Source organism: Pan paniscus, chromosome 10, assembly GCF_029289425.2.
Source record: "Pan paniscus chromosome 10, NHGRI_mPanPan1-v2.0_pri, whole genome shotgun sequence".
NCBI lineage: Eukaryota > Metazoa > Chordata > Mammalia > Primates > Hominidae > Pan > Pan paniscus.
In genome coordinates, this window is record NC_073259.2 from 83081278 (window position 1) to 83098865 (window position 17588).

The following is a 17588-nucleotide window of genomic DNA, read 5'->3' on the forward strand; positions in this document are numbered from 1 at the left end:
ACGTTAGGTTATCTGGGATTCACAATGGTGGTGGCCACATCCTTTGACGATCTTAGTATTCAAATTGCATATTCAGTCGTTGGTCACTTTGACATGATAGTGTGATAAAATCAATCTTGTAATATTAATTCTATCAAATTATTTTATTTTCAGAGAATAGTGAAACACATCATATCCTCTGAACAAAGTTTGGCGAAGAACAGGAAATTAGAAAATTTAAAATCAATATTAATGACACTGAGCTCACATTACAGAACATTAGCATATATCTATAGTTTAATAATGTTTGGGCATTTAAACAATTAATTAAATTTTGGCAGTGGAAATTGGATGGAAGAAAGAATTTTTTTCAGTAAGAAAAAAATTTAACTACATATTTTAATCATCTGAAACTTCCATGGATTTCAATAATTTAATAGATTCATTTAGCTCTAAATGTCTTCAAGCATGTCATAAATCCTCTGAAGTCTCTGCTTTGTAATGTAGCCTGTTAATATTCACTACAGACTGACAATATTCATTGTCTAAGATAAGTTCATTTTTGCTATTCTATTAGTATGTCTAGTGATTTATTTCAAGGATAAAATGAATGTCTTAACTTTTCATTCATGACTTTTTAATCCTGATTTTTAATCAAAATTTTATGGCAATTATTATCTATTACAATGCATTATTTCCTCTTCCTACACATTTTTCCTTTTTACAGTAAATCCAACATCCTGACATCATTAAAAATATTTTAATAGTAATTATATTTGGACAGATTCCCTTTTCTGAGCTGTTTCTTAATAGTCTCTTAAGAGTCAACATGGAACATTTTTAGGCACAGAAAAGATATAGAAAAGATTTTGCTTTGCTTAGTCAAAAGTGTTGAATTCTCCAGTATTTTTTTCTTTTATCTCACCCCTCTCCTACCCCTGGATGGTGACATAGAAGTTTATAGGGTAAACTTATATGTATTCCCACAATATAAATGGAAGGCCAACTATGTATGATGTGCTTCTGAAAGAGAGGCCTGTTACCCAAAGGTGAGACAGAAGCCATCTTTGATAGGGCATTTACAACTAGAGGCCCAGTAAATATTTAATCCACAAAAAAGTATTACAGGGAACATTATCTGTGGCAAAAATGTAAATGAACAGTTCTGCCTCTCTCATCCTTAACTTTATCACCCGTAAAATGAAAACAAAATTATCTGCCTCTAGGATTGCTGTAATGATTAACTTGGAAAATATAAATATAAATTCAGCCCTTCGGGAGGCTGAGGCAGGAGAATTATTTGAGGCCAGGAGTTCGAGAACAGCCTAGGTAACATAGCAAGACCCCCATCTCTATAGGAAAAAAGAAAATTTCAGCACTAATCATAAATACTTTATAAATGTCAGATACCATAATACTTAGTAATTTTAAAATCTCAGAATTATGAGAGAAATATAGGCAGGTGAAAGAAGAAGAATACACTGGCTATTTGCCTAACGCTTGAATGATAGATAGTTAGAGCTGTGTATGTTTTTAAATCCTTTTATCCCAAATTCTTCATTGCATACAAGAGCCTGGTGTGATACCATAAAACATAAAAATAGTGAAGTCTGTTGAAAACTGCACCACAAAGAAAAGAGCCAAGACAATAATTTGAGTAATTTAATCAGATAACATTCAAGTTTATCCCCAGCTCATTTGCCTTTTATTCTTCATTTCAGTTAGTTACATTTCCACTGGTTATCATCAAGGTTGTGCATGCGCCTTGAAATGTTCACAAAAGGTCCACGATACAGGGATTTATAATAGGCTATATGTTATATTCAGAATCCCAGGGGAACTAATAGACTCTGAAAATATTGATTAAGCAAGATGTAAAAATCTTATACAGTTTCATCTACAACAGTTTTAAAGACACGTACAAGCTTCATTTGCCACAAAACTCACAAAAAAGTAATTGATTAAAGAATATCTCTTTTATGCAAAATATACATTTTAGGATATAATTTAATTTTATTCTACTATATACTGACATTGCTCCTTGATCATTGAATAAAAAAATACTCTCATTGCCAGAATTATGTTTTTGTAATATTTATAATTGAGGTAATAATGATAAAAGACTTAAACTATGAATAATGTTGGTGAGTTTCATTTAAGCTATAACAATTTCCCAGAACTACACAAATATGTGACTAAACATAGGTCATTTTTGATAAATGAATACTAACAATTTCACAACATAATTGACAAGCTGATTACATCAGTAATTTATAAGAAAATTATACAATCAAGTTCATAGATTCAACCAAAGAAGTAGAAATAAGGGAAATTAAGACAAAACTATACTACATCAGTATCACTGCCTTAAGTAATTCACAGCACAACCTAATGTGGGCCCATGAAGAGTAATTCAAAGAAGTGTGGGCCTTACTTGAAACTTCAGAGATGTTGATCATGAATTTGGCTTCTTTTGATGAGAAATGGCCAAGACTGTTGACCCATGCACACATGTTGGTATTTACAGTTGTTTCATGGACACTGGCCAGTCTACAAGCAGAGCACTCTCATGGGGAGCACCAGATGAGTTCCAGCCGCAGTTCTTTTATAAGCTTTAAGTGCCTCATGAAGATGCGAGGATCTCTTCCAAGTGCAACCTGGTCACATCAGGGCACATTCAGCAGCAGAAGTCTGTTTCCAGTATAGTCCTTGGTATGGCTAAATTCCACTGTCCCTTTCTCAGCAGTCAATAATCCATGATAAATTCTGTACAACACTGTAGTCAATAACAGCAGCACCAGACAGCATATTAATTCTTTTACTATAAATTTGTGTGTAATTATAATGTTCTATGTGTGGTGTTATCAAAAGAATCACTGTGTCTCTAAATATCATATATGTATGTCTGGATAAATACATTGCTGTACAACATCTCCAACATGCAGGTCATGCTCTAGGACTTGGGGATATAGAGTAATACATGTTTCGTGGCCAATAATAAAAGTGACAATTGTCTTCCTAACAAAAAATAAACATGAGAAATAGGAACTAATCAGCAATCTCAAGGCTCCCAAATGCCTTAGTGATATTATTTATCCCTCTATTTATATTACGGCCTTTTTCTTCCCTCACATGCTCAATACATGAGACACGCTATTGCTGTTGAATTCATAGGAATGCATAAATAGACTTTCTTCCACTCAGACTGAATATGACTCCCTAAGGAATTTGCTGGAGTGTAGTAATGAATGCTGGTTGCTAGGTAGTAGAAACTGACACTGCAGCAGGCAACCAAGTGCAATGGTGAAATTGCTGCTTAAACCCTGCTTATCAAAAAGATTCACAGTGCCGATTAACTTAGGTAGTCTACAGGGCATCATTAATTTATACACAAAGCAGAGAGCCTGCTCCAAATAGCAAAAAATGGTATGGAGTCGGGTTTGGAGGGAGTAAATATTAAAATCATAAACATCTTACAGAGGCATTTCTGTGCTTCATGGAGACAGATGGCATATACAGGAAAGACAGGGAGCTAAGACAGACAAGAACAACATACAGGACAAAGCACCTGATTAAACACTGCCTGAAAATCTGATTAATCTTTTGACTCAGGAATTTAAGGCTAGTCAAAAAAGCCTTCTGTGAACACCAGTGACATTTGATGTTTGCACAAAAAAATTAATAAATAAAAATAAAATAAGGGGGTAAAAAAAAGACACAAGAGCTTTGGGTGATATTTGGCACTCTGCCTCTGAAAATGATGACAAACACTGGGTATTTTTTTTTTTAAAGAGTCTAGAACCAAGCAGCAATTTCTGGCTAAACAATGCAAGCCTGGCTGGCAGTTACCTTTCTCTCATGTTTTGTGCCTTCCCCAAGTCATTAAGTAAGAGATCTGGCCTCGGCTTGCGTGTAACCAGTAATGACAACCTCTTTGCAGTTATCTGTGTGCAAACAACCAGAGACATTCAGAACTCCAATACAGCATTTTTGAAGAAAAGTAAATCAATCAAGAAATTAAACTATTTAAAACATATATTTCTTTCAAATAATAAGAAAAAAATGTCAAGGAGAAAAGTGCCCTCCCTGCCCCACAATTCAACATGCAGAACAGTCGACCAATGCTTTCATATCAGCAGGATGGTTCGATGCAAGTACACATATCCTGAGCTATCCACAGTCCCCGAACTCTGCAACATTGCTTTCAGGTGATAGAGACAAGATGGTCCATGCAAATGAGCTGACACAAGTCATGTCGTGTGCAATCAAGATAGGATCCCAGACATCTTCAGAATGGTTTACAGTCACAAGAAATAAAGTTCCAATGAAGTGGTTGGCATTTGGAAGCACACTGTTTTAAATATATCTCCCTGAAGGTATGTTTATATATTAGTGCACTGGTCAATATCTGACACTATCTGTCATTTTATTGCAAAAGGATATCAGGGCAATTAATAGGAGAAATCTTAGCACTACTTTAGACAATCTTTAAAGCCTGGGTAAGATTCATTAGCTACCCAAGTGGCATTTCTGACTTCAAATTGTAGTATCATGCAAGATTTATACTGTATTAATGGAGCCTGGAGTAACTCTACATTTAATTATTTCCATTATGGGGTAAACAGCACTTGAATTAATACAATTTAGCCGACTGATGCAGTTTGGTTGTTTGGTTTACAAGATAGATGGGATGGGAGATCGAGAGCGCCTCAGAGGACAAGGAGAGTTGTAGGGTGATGTTACTGGAGAGAGCCTCAGAGCATTGCCTGCCAAGCCCGCTATGTTGTTTAAGCTTCGGGATTTTTCATATCCTTTTATGAAAAAATGCACAGACATCAGTTGAATTCAACCAGAATATAGACAGACAAATAATACCATGCAGGGAAATCAATAGTGCTACTTTCAAGCTCAAAGAAGAATTTGTTTACAAAGAATTTAATATTGAGACAATTTATAACTCTAAAAAAATGAAGCTCACTGTAGTTGCCATTTTGAAAAGATTAAACCAGCCATCACAAATTATTGTTACAATACTTCAAAATCTATTTTTTCCCAGATTATAGTTAGCATTAATATAATTTTGGCATATAGAATACTAGAACTCATTTAAGAATTAGGCAAAGCAACTTAAGTAAGATATAAGCTTGACTAATATTTTTAAATTTCAGAATGTATTCTTGAAAAAAAAGAGAAATAAGTAGGCTACTTTTTCTCTTTTCATTTTTTATTTCCTAAGCCAATAAAGCATACTTAAGTTTAAATGGACAACTCTTTTTCCAGCATATTTAATCTTCCAGCTTTATAGGGTTAAAAGATGATGCTTAAATAATGGCATTTGGTGCCATTATCCAGGTGATGTAGGATGGAATGCCCATTTCTAATTCCTTGGGTAAGAAAAGTAAAGGAAAAAAAGAAAATGAATGAAATATAAATTAAGTCATAATTTCAGTGAAATAAGTTTGAATTTGATTACATGATGTTTTCAGCTGATTTCCACCCCCGACCTTCCCACCCAGGAATTGAGAATAATTTGGTGTTAATTCATCTTTTCTTTCTATTATATCACACCTTGATATTTTGTTCATGATAGCTACGAACTTACAAAATAAAAGATGCTCTCATAAACTTTAGTCTTATTCCTTAGCTACTTAAGCAACCCTATCAAGGTCACCTTTGGAAATATTTGCATATTTTAGTATTTTTTATTACAAAATATTAGAGACAGTTAAACGAGGTGGAAAGCACCTAGTATAAATTTTGAAGTGAAATATCTTAAAGCAGGGCAACTATTGACTGAAAAAGTAGTCATACTACAAAGCTTTGGAGATGAATATTCTGACAGCTTCTTGAAAAATTGTTATAGAACAGGAAAATGAAATTCTTTTTTGGCAACCAAAATTGAGCAAGTAGATACAATTCTAGTGGACTACTTGCCTCCCTTACACTATATGACTTACTTTTTGGATTCTAATCAGACCTCAGTGTCCTCGATGAGTGTGTGAGAAAAAAAAAAATGGGTCCATTGTTTTTCTTTATGTACCTTTCAGCTATTCGTCTTTAATTCAATCTTTTCATGGAACTTCCAGAGAAGAAGCCATGGATAGCTTTCCTCTTTTCATTGGAAGAGAAAAAGTGATGTATCTGATTATTTTATGTATGAGATGCCAAGACAGACATAGGTATGGATTGCAGTAACAGCTCTCTTATGGGGTAAAGCTCTCTTATGAGGTGAAGCTGGACTGGATAAGAAAAGAAAACGATGAACATTCCCCTCCCCTCACAAAATGCACACACATTAACCTTCAGCAGACTAGTTGCTTTCTTAGAAATTTTGTAGATAGAAATTTATGTCATCCATTAACTATGATAAATGTTCTCTATCACATAGTCTCTGCTAATTAAATAATTATCTGCCAATGTTTTGTTAGTATTCTGAGCTATAAAACATGGGAGGTGGTATATATTTCATTTTATGTTGGTGAATGATGGAATAGTGGGAGGATATCTGGAATAATATTTAAGAATTGCAAGTAATTTGTCCCTAAATAGAAATTTTCACATACACAGAGGGTTAGTTATTACTGCTCTTCTGAAAAGTGACTGAAAATATAACTTTGGGAATTGTAGGAAAAAATTATCCTATGCCATCGAAGTTGACTGTATAACCTAAAAATGTAAACTAGACGATAAACATTGATTGGCTTTGATTAAAGGCAAAGTGGTGAATATGCATGAACTAAATGGGCTGTTAATAATTATACATCATCATACAGATTTACAACTCTGTTCTCTACAATCTCCTTGCTCCTACAAGACCCCCAGAAAGATAAAATTCTCTTTGGCAGTTTTATAGTGTTCATGCCAGTAACATAAAAACTTGGTTGCCATTCTAAATGTTATCTTTCTGAATTATAGTTTTACTATAAATATTCTATTCTGTTTATGGGTCCTATATTTCTAATGACTATAATTTCAGTGCCTATTTGAAAAGGCTTCCTTTCTAATTTAGTAACAAATATTTATTAGTAAAATTATATATTATTCATGTACATATTTTTTCTTTATTCTACATGTTCATTTATGATTAGAAAATTTGATAAAATGTTGCTTAATCAAGGTCTTACTCGAATGGCTAAAAATATAATTCATGAGGGTAAACACTGTTGAACTTATTTTGAACTAACTTCTAGATATACAGCATTCATTTTAAATAATTCTTAAGAGCATGAGCTTATTTGTGGCAATACTGAAACTACCTACCCATGTGCTATTCACGAGCATGTTTTAGTTTATGCAATATGCTTTCTTAAAACAACAAACATGCATTCTAAGTATTAAGAGTTTACTCTTTTAGTGAATCCTTAAAGTTTTCTTAATATATGCCCCATTATGTTCATATTTTTAGCTAGAAAAATAATTCAGTGGGAATCCAGTAATTTATTTTCACTTACAGAGAGAATTTTTAAATATTAAAATCAAATCAGCAGATAGACCAACTTGAGGGATAAATAAATGAAAGGATTATATAGAAAATAAATGAATAGAAATAACAGCAGAAATCTATAACCTACAAAAAGGGAAACAGGAGAAGAAATGAATAAATTTGTGATAGATATGATAAGATAACCAACTGAAATGATTAAGTGAAGTTAGCCAGAAGTACTATCATGCTTAGTAGGAAAAAACATGTAGCTATAAACTACTTAAGCAAGAATGAAAAAGAGTTGATAATGATAAGAAATGACAAACAATAAAAAACTCATGAATAAATTTTCAATGATGTTCTCACTAATAAAAATAATTTATATTTGTGAAATAAGATTGCATGTATAAATTTTCCATGCAAACTAAATATCTTATTAATTGCTTTGCTTGCAAAACTTTGCAATTTTATGGTAAAACTTTGTATTTAGATAGTGCCTTATAATTTGCAAAGCTTTTTCTCATTCGTGATTTTCTTTGACAGTTTAAAACTCAAAACATTGTCTAACATAGAAGAAAAACATTCTAGAGTTCTTTAAACACATAATCTTAGTATAAATATTGCATGTGATAATCTTATTGAATACTGCTTAAAAATGTATGTAAATTTAACATGTATATACATTGCATATAGTGATTTAAGATATTCAATGCACTTGGAACAGCATGTTCTATATAAAATATTAGTTTGATATGATGATTATTATTTAACATGTACATATATTTTGCTCAAATACTATGATAGTGTATTCACTCTCTTCAAAATATATTTAAAGATTTTTCTAGCACATATTTAATGTAAAACAGTAAACAACCAAATAAATCTATTGAGAGGATTGAAATACATTTTGGTGCAAGAAATAGATGCAAACAATGGAAGTAATTGGAATGGAGAGGTATTTAAAATATTACTCATGAAAGGAACAAGAGTCTTTTGTCTTCTCTTTTAAGTCTCAAAGGCATAGAAGCAGAGAAGAAAAATCTAAAGTGACCAAAAGAAATGAAGAGAAGTACAACATGGGCAATAAAATATTTCAAAGAAAAAGGGATTCACAAAATAAATATTTGAACCTTAAAATGGTAAATAATTCAATAGGGAGAAACTCCAATGAATAACAACTAAGCACGGTATTATTTAAATGCAGTTGTGCTAATATGAAAGTTTTAAAGTGGATTTTTATTCAAATTCAGTCAATTACCATAAGACATTATTATAGTTATTTCCCTATTCTGTCAACAAACAGAGGAAAAATAACTGTGGCAATAAAGCAACTGGAATTGTCAACGTAGAAGCTAATAATAAAGCATACCACTTTTGACAAAAGTGGGCTATAATAGTCACGAGACTATTTTTAAAGGGGAGGAAAAGATCCCAATTGTCCTAAGGCTGTAAAGTTCACCAAAAGGGAATAAAAAACCTTTTAGGGAATAGTTTAGACAGTGGTACAATCAAGGGAAAAGGACCCAAATGATAAGTGGGAGCTTCAGTATTCTGTTATACTCTTTACCAAAGATGCTCATCCCACAATTTTTATTCATTCAATCAAGATTTATTATCTTCTAGGTGTCAGGAACAGTTCATGTCTGTTGAAAAATAGTAATAAAAGGATTTTTTTATTATTGGTCCTGAAGAAAAATTCTGTAAGTGCATTTTGTGAGTACACAAGTAGGCTTTGAAGTGATTAGACATACTGTTCCATATGACTGCGGATCATGAGCCTTTGCAACCTTGAGACCCTCAGGTAAACCACTGGCAAAAACTACCTATGTACTGGATTAGAAACATTAGAGAATGTTTAATGCTTTACTTTGAGAAAAAAAACTTATAATTGTTTTATAGTCATGAATTACTCATCAAATATGTGCACAGAGCCAATTAGTGAGTTTTATTTTTTGCAGTGAAAAAAGATAACTTTTAATGACTGCAGAGTACATTATATTAAAGTAATTGGATAAGTGATTTAATATTTACATATTCCATTCCAATTCTGCCCATAGACAAATGGCAAACCAAAGAAGAGAGAAAAAAGGATGAGATGTCTTTCAGATATGACGATCACATAGGTTATTATGTATTTTAACAAGTTTCTAAGGAGAGAAGATGTAATGAAGAGAGGAAAAGAGCACTGTACGCAGTCTTTCCTAGAAAATGATGAATGAGCATTTTACATTACTCCATGTATTTCCAACAGTTTATTGCTAAGTCACCTGTTATGATCTGATTAAATGCATGCCTACCTTTCCTGATCCCTCCATCAGAAGCACACGTGTAATCACCTGTCGTCAGTAGGAAACATGTTTCCCCTCTTCTGTTTTTGTCTCTGGTACTAGAGCGTCTGATGGGGAGCCTTTCTGGGGGTGATAGTGGCGGCTCACTTCCTGTACTGTCGTCACCTGATAACACTGGTCACAGCACCATGCCCATTGACAGACAGTGATGAATGAGGAAATGAGACAGTACAAAGAGTTTACACAGAATGCCGGTAGTCCAGTCACTCGATATACAAAACACAAGAATCACATCACAATAAGAAAAAGAATTTTTATCACTCTTCACGAAAAATTACATGGAGCAAAATGGAAATGTATTGAAAAGAATAGAAATGTTTTTTGGGAGATTTTAATTCCATTTTGGATTTTATCTAATAGGAAACTGCCTTTCACACGACTAATATGAATTCAAAATAAATGTGAAAATGAAGAAGCATGTGGATTATTGTCTTACAATTTTTGACGTTATCTATTTACTCTGAATAGGAATATTTAAAAATGGAACCTATTTAAGAAAATATCTTAAGTAAACTTTGGCTTTGTGGTTTTTTAAGAGACATGCTTTTATTAATTTCTGAAAGCATTGTGTCCAAAACTCTTAATAAAAATTATTCCAAAGCACACAAACTCCGTTTCCAGGTAGTCAATTTTGAAGCAGCAAGATATTTTTGAGCATGCAGTGGAACAAGGCCAACTTCTCCAAATGTCCTTGAAATAAGTATCTGTTTACTTCTGTATCCTTGCCAAAGACTTTCACCATCCTATTGGCCTAGATACTAGCTTGTTATTTCAATGTTTACCTGGGATGATAGTGTGTCCTCTTTTCCCATGCCCTTCTTAAAGGCTCTGCATAGATACTTGAGAATAGTTTGATGAGAGCAGCAACACCAACTAAACTCTACCTTTCATAAATACATTCTTAACAGTTGTTAGTTATATATTAGCAGAATTTGCATAGCAATCTACTAAATAAGCATAAGGACTGTGAATGAAACTTATAAACACTTACAAACTTCAGCTCCAGCCACATTGTTTTTTCCATTTACCTCATTAAAATTTCTAGAAGCTAAGGAGGGACCTATGAAAATGATGCCTCCTTTTTTGTTAGTTTGCTTTGTTAGTTGATGTTACTTCTAAATTATGCAAAATCATTCACATAAAATCATCATAAGTCATTTTTCTGTAAGAAAAAATGAAATGAAATTTATCTAAGTTATGGGGAATCAATAAACCCTACATTTTCCTAGTAGGGTAAAAGCTAATTAAATTGTTTAATCTGCAAAATATTTTACCTGTACCAGACAGTAGACAAGAGGTGACACTACTATTACTTTGGCAGCTGAATGTCAATTTCTAGTCGATCAACTCTACATTGTCTAATAGCAATGGGGAGGAGCAGAGATTCAACTAATCTCAAGCAGTAAATCATTCAAAATTCAGTTCTGAGAGACAGCAGAACCCAACACATTGTGCCTAAAAAGGAATTCCACTGAGAAATTCAACTTTGCCATTGAGTGGCCAAAGCAGATCATCTATTCCCTGAAAAATGGTGGGTTAATTATATTACATGGCATGGACCCTCATCAAAGGGGTTATAATGAGATACCCTACTTAATTTAAGAACAATGAAAATTTAATCAATCCTCCAGGATATTACTAGGGAAGAGCTTTGTTATCAAAAAGGTTATCTTCCATATCACCTGTTTGGAGTTTAGGCCTTTGAAATGTAAGCATCCATTCTTCTTAAATAACTGCTTCTTGTGAATTAGGTTGAGATGCATGGCACCATGTGGCAGAGGTAAAACTGAGACAAACACACCAAGCCAAACGATATGGAGATCAACATTTTGAGGATGAAAGATGAAAAATGGCCAATATCATACCATCACATCGTGCAGGGAAACAAAGAAACATTGGCACAAAAGCAACAAACAGGCAAAAGAAAATATTGGCACCATCAGCAAAGGGCATTCCCACTAAAGCAGGAAAACTCTATAGACCAGCTATGCCATCTCCTACTTGGGGTTCAATTAGAAAATGCTACAGTCTAGCTATCTACAAGCCTGACACAAACACACATTTCGTGAAAGGGTTAGGGCTGAAAACTCATGAACATTTGCAGAAAATGAGAATGACTGCCTTCTGCCTAAGGAACATACTGGTCTATAAAGTATTTAATAACATGCATTTGAAGTCCTGCCTTACCTGATCTGTTATGTTCCAGAAGTCGATTGTCTTTGCCCAGACATGTGTCACTCTGTGTACTATTGCAGGCCATATTTAATTCTGTCTTGCAAAAAGTAGGTGAGCTTGCCTGAGGAGCAGGAGGGATGTGCTTCTTTCTTTTCCTTGGAAGTTTCTGCTTTGCCATTGCCAAGGAGTAGTACATTCCAAAATTGTTGACAATGACAGGCACTGGCATGGCTATTGTCAGCACTCCAGCCAGAGCACACAGGGCTCCCACCAGCATGCCTGACCATGTTTGGGGGTACATGTCCCCATAACCCAGGGTAGTCATGGTCACTACAGCCCACCAGAACCCAATGGGAATGTTTTTGAACTGTGTGTGCTCACTAGCTGAAGGGTCGTTAGGTTGAGCTCCCACTCTCTCGGCATAGTAGATCATGGTAGCAAATATCAAAACTCCTAGAGCCAGGAAAATTATCAGCAGCAAAAATTCATTAGTACTAGCTCGAAGAGTATGTCCAAGCACCCTCAGACCTACAAAATGGCGGGTGAGCTTGAAAATTCTCAGGATCCTCACAAACCTTACCACCCTGAGGAAGCCAAGTACATCTTTAGCAGCTTTGGATGACAGCCCACTGAGTCCCACCTCTAAGTAGAAAGGTAGGATGGCCACAAAGTCAATGATATTCAAGAGATTTTTGATGAATTCAAGTTTATTGGGTGAAAAAACAATACGGACTAAAAATTCAAAAGTAAACCACACCACACACACTCCTTCTACATACGTCAAGGCAGGATCCGTTTCAATTTCATACTGTAGAACAACACTTGTGCCATTGATGACTGGTTCTGTCTTGTTTTTAACAATATTGAAAGCTTCATGTGTTTCCAGGCAAAAAGTTGTAATTGAAACCAGGATGAAGAATAGAGAAGCAAAAGCAATAAACTGTAGAGGAAAAAGAAATAAAAAAAAAACCCATAGTGATCTGAATCGTAATATATGTTGATTCAAATCTAAAAGCAACAATCCCTGTAAATAAAAAAGAATAACAGCATATTTAGAGGTTTCACTTGGATATGACCTAAGGAAAAGAAGATACATGTATGTAACATTAATTAGAGTGTACAGGTAATGTATTTCAGGTTCTGTTTTCAGCTTATAGATACAAAGGTTTGCTTTATGTTGGAATATAATTTATTGAGATTTTTTTGTGTAAGAAAATATAACCTGTAAAGAGAACATGAAAATCACTGTAAAGGAATTGCAAATGAAAACACACCAAAACAAAAGAGAAATTTAGATGACAGTTTATGATCCTAGAAATCTTTATGCATATGATCAAGTTTTAAACCTTTAAATTTAAGGTGCATGACACACTGATAGAAATTTGGAAGCTACCCAAATTTAACTGTAGATTTGCATTCATATATAAAATGTTCTGGATATCGTATGGTAACAGCATGAAAAAAAATCTTTGCAATATGTGCTGCCATGTAAATTACATCAACTTCAGGTGGAGACTTGTCCAAAAGTGCAAATTTAGGGAGGAATAATAAATAAGACTGAAAGGAGAAAAACCCAGTAAAGGAGCAATTTAAATGAAAATGTCTTCCTCTCTTGAAAATGGATCTCAAAGTGTTCGAGTAACATACTATAAAGCTGAAAGAGTTTTCTTAAATTCAATTCATTTCTTCAGCCAATAATATATGACTACACACACACACCTACCACCAACACAGAATAATAAAAAAAGCACTCATATAGTTCTTAGTAGTACCATATACTGTTGAAAGTAATTTACATCATTAACTCACATCAATCCTCATAACAGCACTACTCCTACTCCATTTTACAGTTCAGGGATATCAGGACAGAAAGTTTAAGCTACTTTTCCATGGTCATAAACTACAAAATGATAAGCCTGAGTCACTAACCTGACAAATTTAGCTGCAGATTCTGTTCCCCTCACTTACCAAACTCTCAAATGCAGAATACAAATGTGCTGAAAACCATTTATTTATGCTGGGATCACATACTTCTTAATATTAAAGATCTGAAAACTTGAAATCCAGCTGTTTGAATGAATGGCACTGTTATAGTCAGCAGTGCTAGAGATCACTAGTAATCTGTGAAAACACTCAGGTTTAGCATGCTAAATGAACACCAATAGGTTCTTCCTTAAATGTCTAAACAAAAGAGTCATTCAGGAGAAGGAAGTTGTCAGTCAAGTGGAGGGAGGTTCTTACTTGAAAATAATAGAATGTATCCAAAATCCAAAGTTGCCCCTAATATCTAGTCCTCAAGCATGCCATTGGGAAGAGCTGAGACAGTTCAAGAAGAGATTGAAACCACCTCTCTTTTTACCTGGTTGAGTTTTAATCCACCAAAATGTAAAGGGTATACAAAAGGACTAAAATATCTTAGGACTGTGGCTATCTGCCTTAAAGAACCACCTCAAATTATGGAACCTCTTCTACAGTGTGCCAGTTAGTACATCAGCTGTATAGTATTCTAAGGCAGGTCATTTTCATGGCTTTGACTTGCTCTCTCATGCACATTTTCCAACTGCTCTAAGTTTTGGCAATGTGGTCTGATCATTAGCTTTCCCAGACGTTTTATGAGATAATAACATTCTTTTGTCATTCAGTTTTCCCTTTGTACAAGTAAATGTACTACTATTTTTTAATCAATCATTTGTCATAACACTTAGTATCATAAAGATCCTATGTTCACATTAAAAGATAACCTTTCAGAGGAAGAATCAGTTATCCTCTATTCATAAATTACTTCTTAATCTAATCCCAATTTTATCTATAGATTTAGGAGTCATGATTGTTTCTTATTCCACCTAAAATCTTTTGTCATTAGAGTCCTGCCAATATGTACCTACTAACTCCCACCCCTCAACTACACTCTTCACCATCCCTACCTTAGACTGAAGCATTTCAGGCATTTACAGACTCAGAAGAATCTTCCTAAAGTCTTTATAGCTCACTACCTCCTTAGTAATGGGATGTGTGTGTGTGTGTGTGTATTTGTGTGTATTTTGACAAAATTTTGGTTTCTATGCAAATACTTGTGCATAAATAAAACATGTGAACAGCCTATAAATATAAACAGTTCTAAGACACAAAACTTTGAAAACCAAAAGTTGCTTGTTTATGTAAGTTGTTTGGCACTTGTATTTATCAATATTTTATTGGCAATATTTAAAGAACCACACCATGATTTTGTATTTGTATTATTCTACTTTGCTATTTTTATAATTCTGTATATCTTTAGCTTTTAAGTACTTTGTAAATTTGCCAGTTTAATACCAAAGTTGATTCCATTTTCAAATATTCTTTTTATTTTCCTATTATAGTAATATTTTACTATAATATATATTACATAATTTATATAATTAAATAATTATTTTTATTATATATAACATATATAAATATATATAGTAATATTTTTACTCTAAGAGGAAAATAAAATAATATTTGAAAAAGAAAACAACTTTGGCATTCTGAGAAAAAGACAACATTCATCTCAGAGGTAGATGATTATTTTGCTTTAAGAACAACCAGAGAGGCCAGGCGCGGTGACTCTCGCCTGTAATCCCAGCACTTTGGGAGGCTGAGGTGGATGGGTCGCTTGAGGTCAGGAGTTCAAGACCATCCTGGCCAACATGGTGAAACCCCGTCTCTACTAAAAATACAAAAATTAGCTGGACATGGTGGCACATGCCTGTAATCCCAGCTACTTTCCCAAGTACTGAGGCGGGAGAATCACTTGAACCCGGGAGGCAAAGGTTGCAGTGAGCCAAGATTGTGCCACTACACTCGAGCCTGGGCAACAGAGAGAGACTCTGTCTCCAATTAAAAAAAAAAAAAAACAGCCAGAGAGGCAATGTTTTTATTTGTGAAAGCTAAAAACGCTTGTCATAATCTGGATTCTAATCTTAGGATAATAATTTTAGGATTCTAAGACAGAACAAAAGTATGCTTGACAATAACATAATAGAAATTTGGAAACTGAGGTTGAATTCTGAAGAGGGGAAAAGGAAATGCTCTCTAAGGAGAAGGAGGAAGAGCTGAAAATGTGATGTTCAGCAAATGAGAAATTCCTTCACAGGTCCAGTAGCAGAACTTGAGAATAACAACGGAGAATATTAAATTTTAAGATGATGCCTTTTCTGTTTTGCTTTCAGCAAAAGGCTATTTTATAAAATGAGCTTGATGTTGATTCTGCTTCAAGGAATGAAGGTATTGGGCCAGCAGAGGACAAAAAGAGGAGAGAAGTTAACCATGGGAGGCGGGATATGTTATAGGTATAAGAAACACAGAAGAGTCATAAAAATAAGAATGCCAGGTAATAAGGGGAAATGTAGCCCCCATGAAAATTCTTGGAGATACTGGGAAGGTACAGAGTTTCCCATGGAAGGAAGAGGAACTCAGTTTGTTAGCAATTTACTTCAAGTATCAAATGAATGGGTGACCCAGTGGCTTTGAGGACTCAGAATTATCCAGAGGCAAACACTTGGGTTGCATTAGCAAAGACTTGGTGCGCTTTATCTGAACTTAATTCTAAGCTCTTTGGATATAAATAATGTTTTCTTTTGTTTCTGGCTCACTGAGTAGAGCTTAAATGGGTAAATATGAGGTTACATTGAATAACATTCAGAAAAAGAAAGTAAAAAGGAAAGAAACGGAGAGGAAGAGATTTTATTTGTCTTTTTTCCTTCACTGAACTGAGAAATCTTCAAGGACTGGACTGGCATCATATTCACTTTTTGTATTTCTTGCTCCTTGCACGATTGTTAGTACTCAGTATGGCAGGATAGATAAAGGGGTGGAAGAATTAATGAAAGAATAAATGAGGAAATGAATAAGATAGACCACATTCCAGTGGGAATTAAAATGATATGAATAAAAGGTAAGTAATATAAATCAAACAATGAAAAATGAATATTGAAGCAAAAAAAAGCCAAATTTAAAAAGCAAATTGAACTGGCTTATGGGTCCAAATGTCGCCAATAGTACCTTCCATTCATTCTCTTAATGGAGCATGTGTCTTAGCAAGAAAATGGGGAAGAGAATCACACTGCCATCTCTCTCTGTCTTTTCCCTGTGATAAGACCAAAAACTCCTCCAGACATTAATTAAAAATAAAATTAGGCATGCTAAATAATTGAAATGTTAGAAAGCTCTCCAGACAAGGTATGTCATGTCAACTGATTGTACAGATCTGATGCATCATCCCAGGTAGTTTCAGAATAAAAACACTCTGTTAAAATATTGGCTTGTGAGTCTAATCAGTAGGCACATTTTTCTCCGTTAGTCATGTCCATGTATTTAATTGCAGAGAATGGCAAGGACTCTTATTTTTTTCCAATCAGTGACCATGGGTTAGAAGTCTTCATAGTCCAGGATCTCCATGGAGGGTCTCATGTCAATTTACCTCAATGCAAATATTTAAGCAAATTTTTCGGTATGTATAATAGGCAGAGAGAAAGTGATGAAAAGTGGGGTATATTTTTATTTTCCTCATTTTCTCTTTCTTGTTATCATTAAAATGAGTGAAATTGAGCTCTATAACATATTCACAAATGCTTATTCACTTTTTCAAAACTGTGCCTAGACTGTGTCCTTTCTCTGTGCTACTCTCGCCCAGGATCACTAAT

The 17588-nt window shown here is 34.1% G+C and overlaps 1 protein-coding gene across 18 annotated transcripts in view; it reads right to left on the minus strand.

Moving 5' to 3' along the window:
- Positions 1-1627: 1627 nt before the first annotated feature.
- The window catches only part of KCNC2 (potassium voltage-gated channel subfamily C member 2), a 168852-nt gene continuing 152891 nt past the window's right edge, over positions 1628-17588 (minus strand). Inside the window, exons 3-6 of one of the 18 annotated variants that reach the window (XM_008958370.4) lie at positions 11938-12865; positions 11433-11536; positions 9700-9864; positions 1628-3923 (exon numbers count right to left, since the gene is read on the minus strand). In XM_008958370.4, the coding sequence (XP_008956618.1) occupies positions 9745-9864; positions 11433-11536; positions 11938-12865 (1152 nt within the window). In that variant the 3' untranslated portion in view covers positions 1628-3923; positions 9700-9744. Of the gene's footprint in view, positions 5364-9699; positions 9865-11432; positions 11537-11937; positions 12866-17588 lie in introns of all 18 variants that reach the window. The other 17 variants (XM_008958372.5, XM_008958368.4, XM_034936230.3 and 14 more) reach the window with 17 other exon arrangements.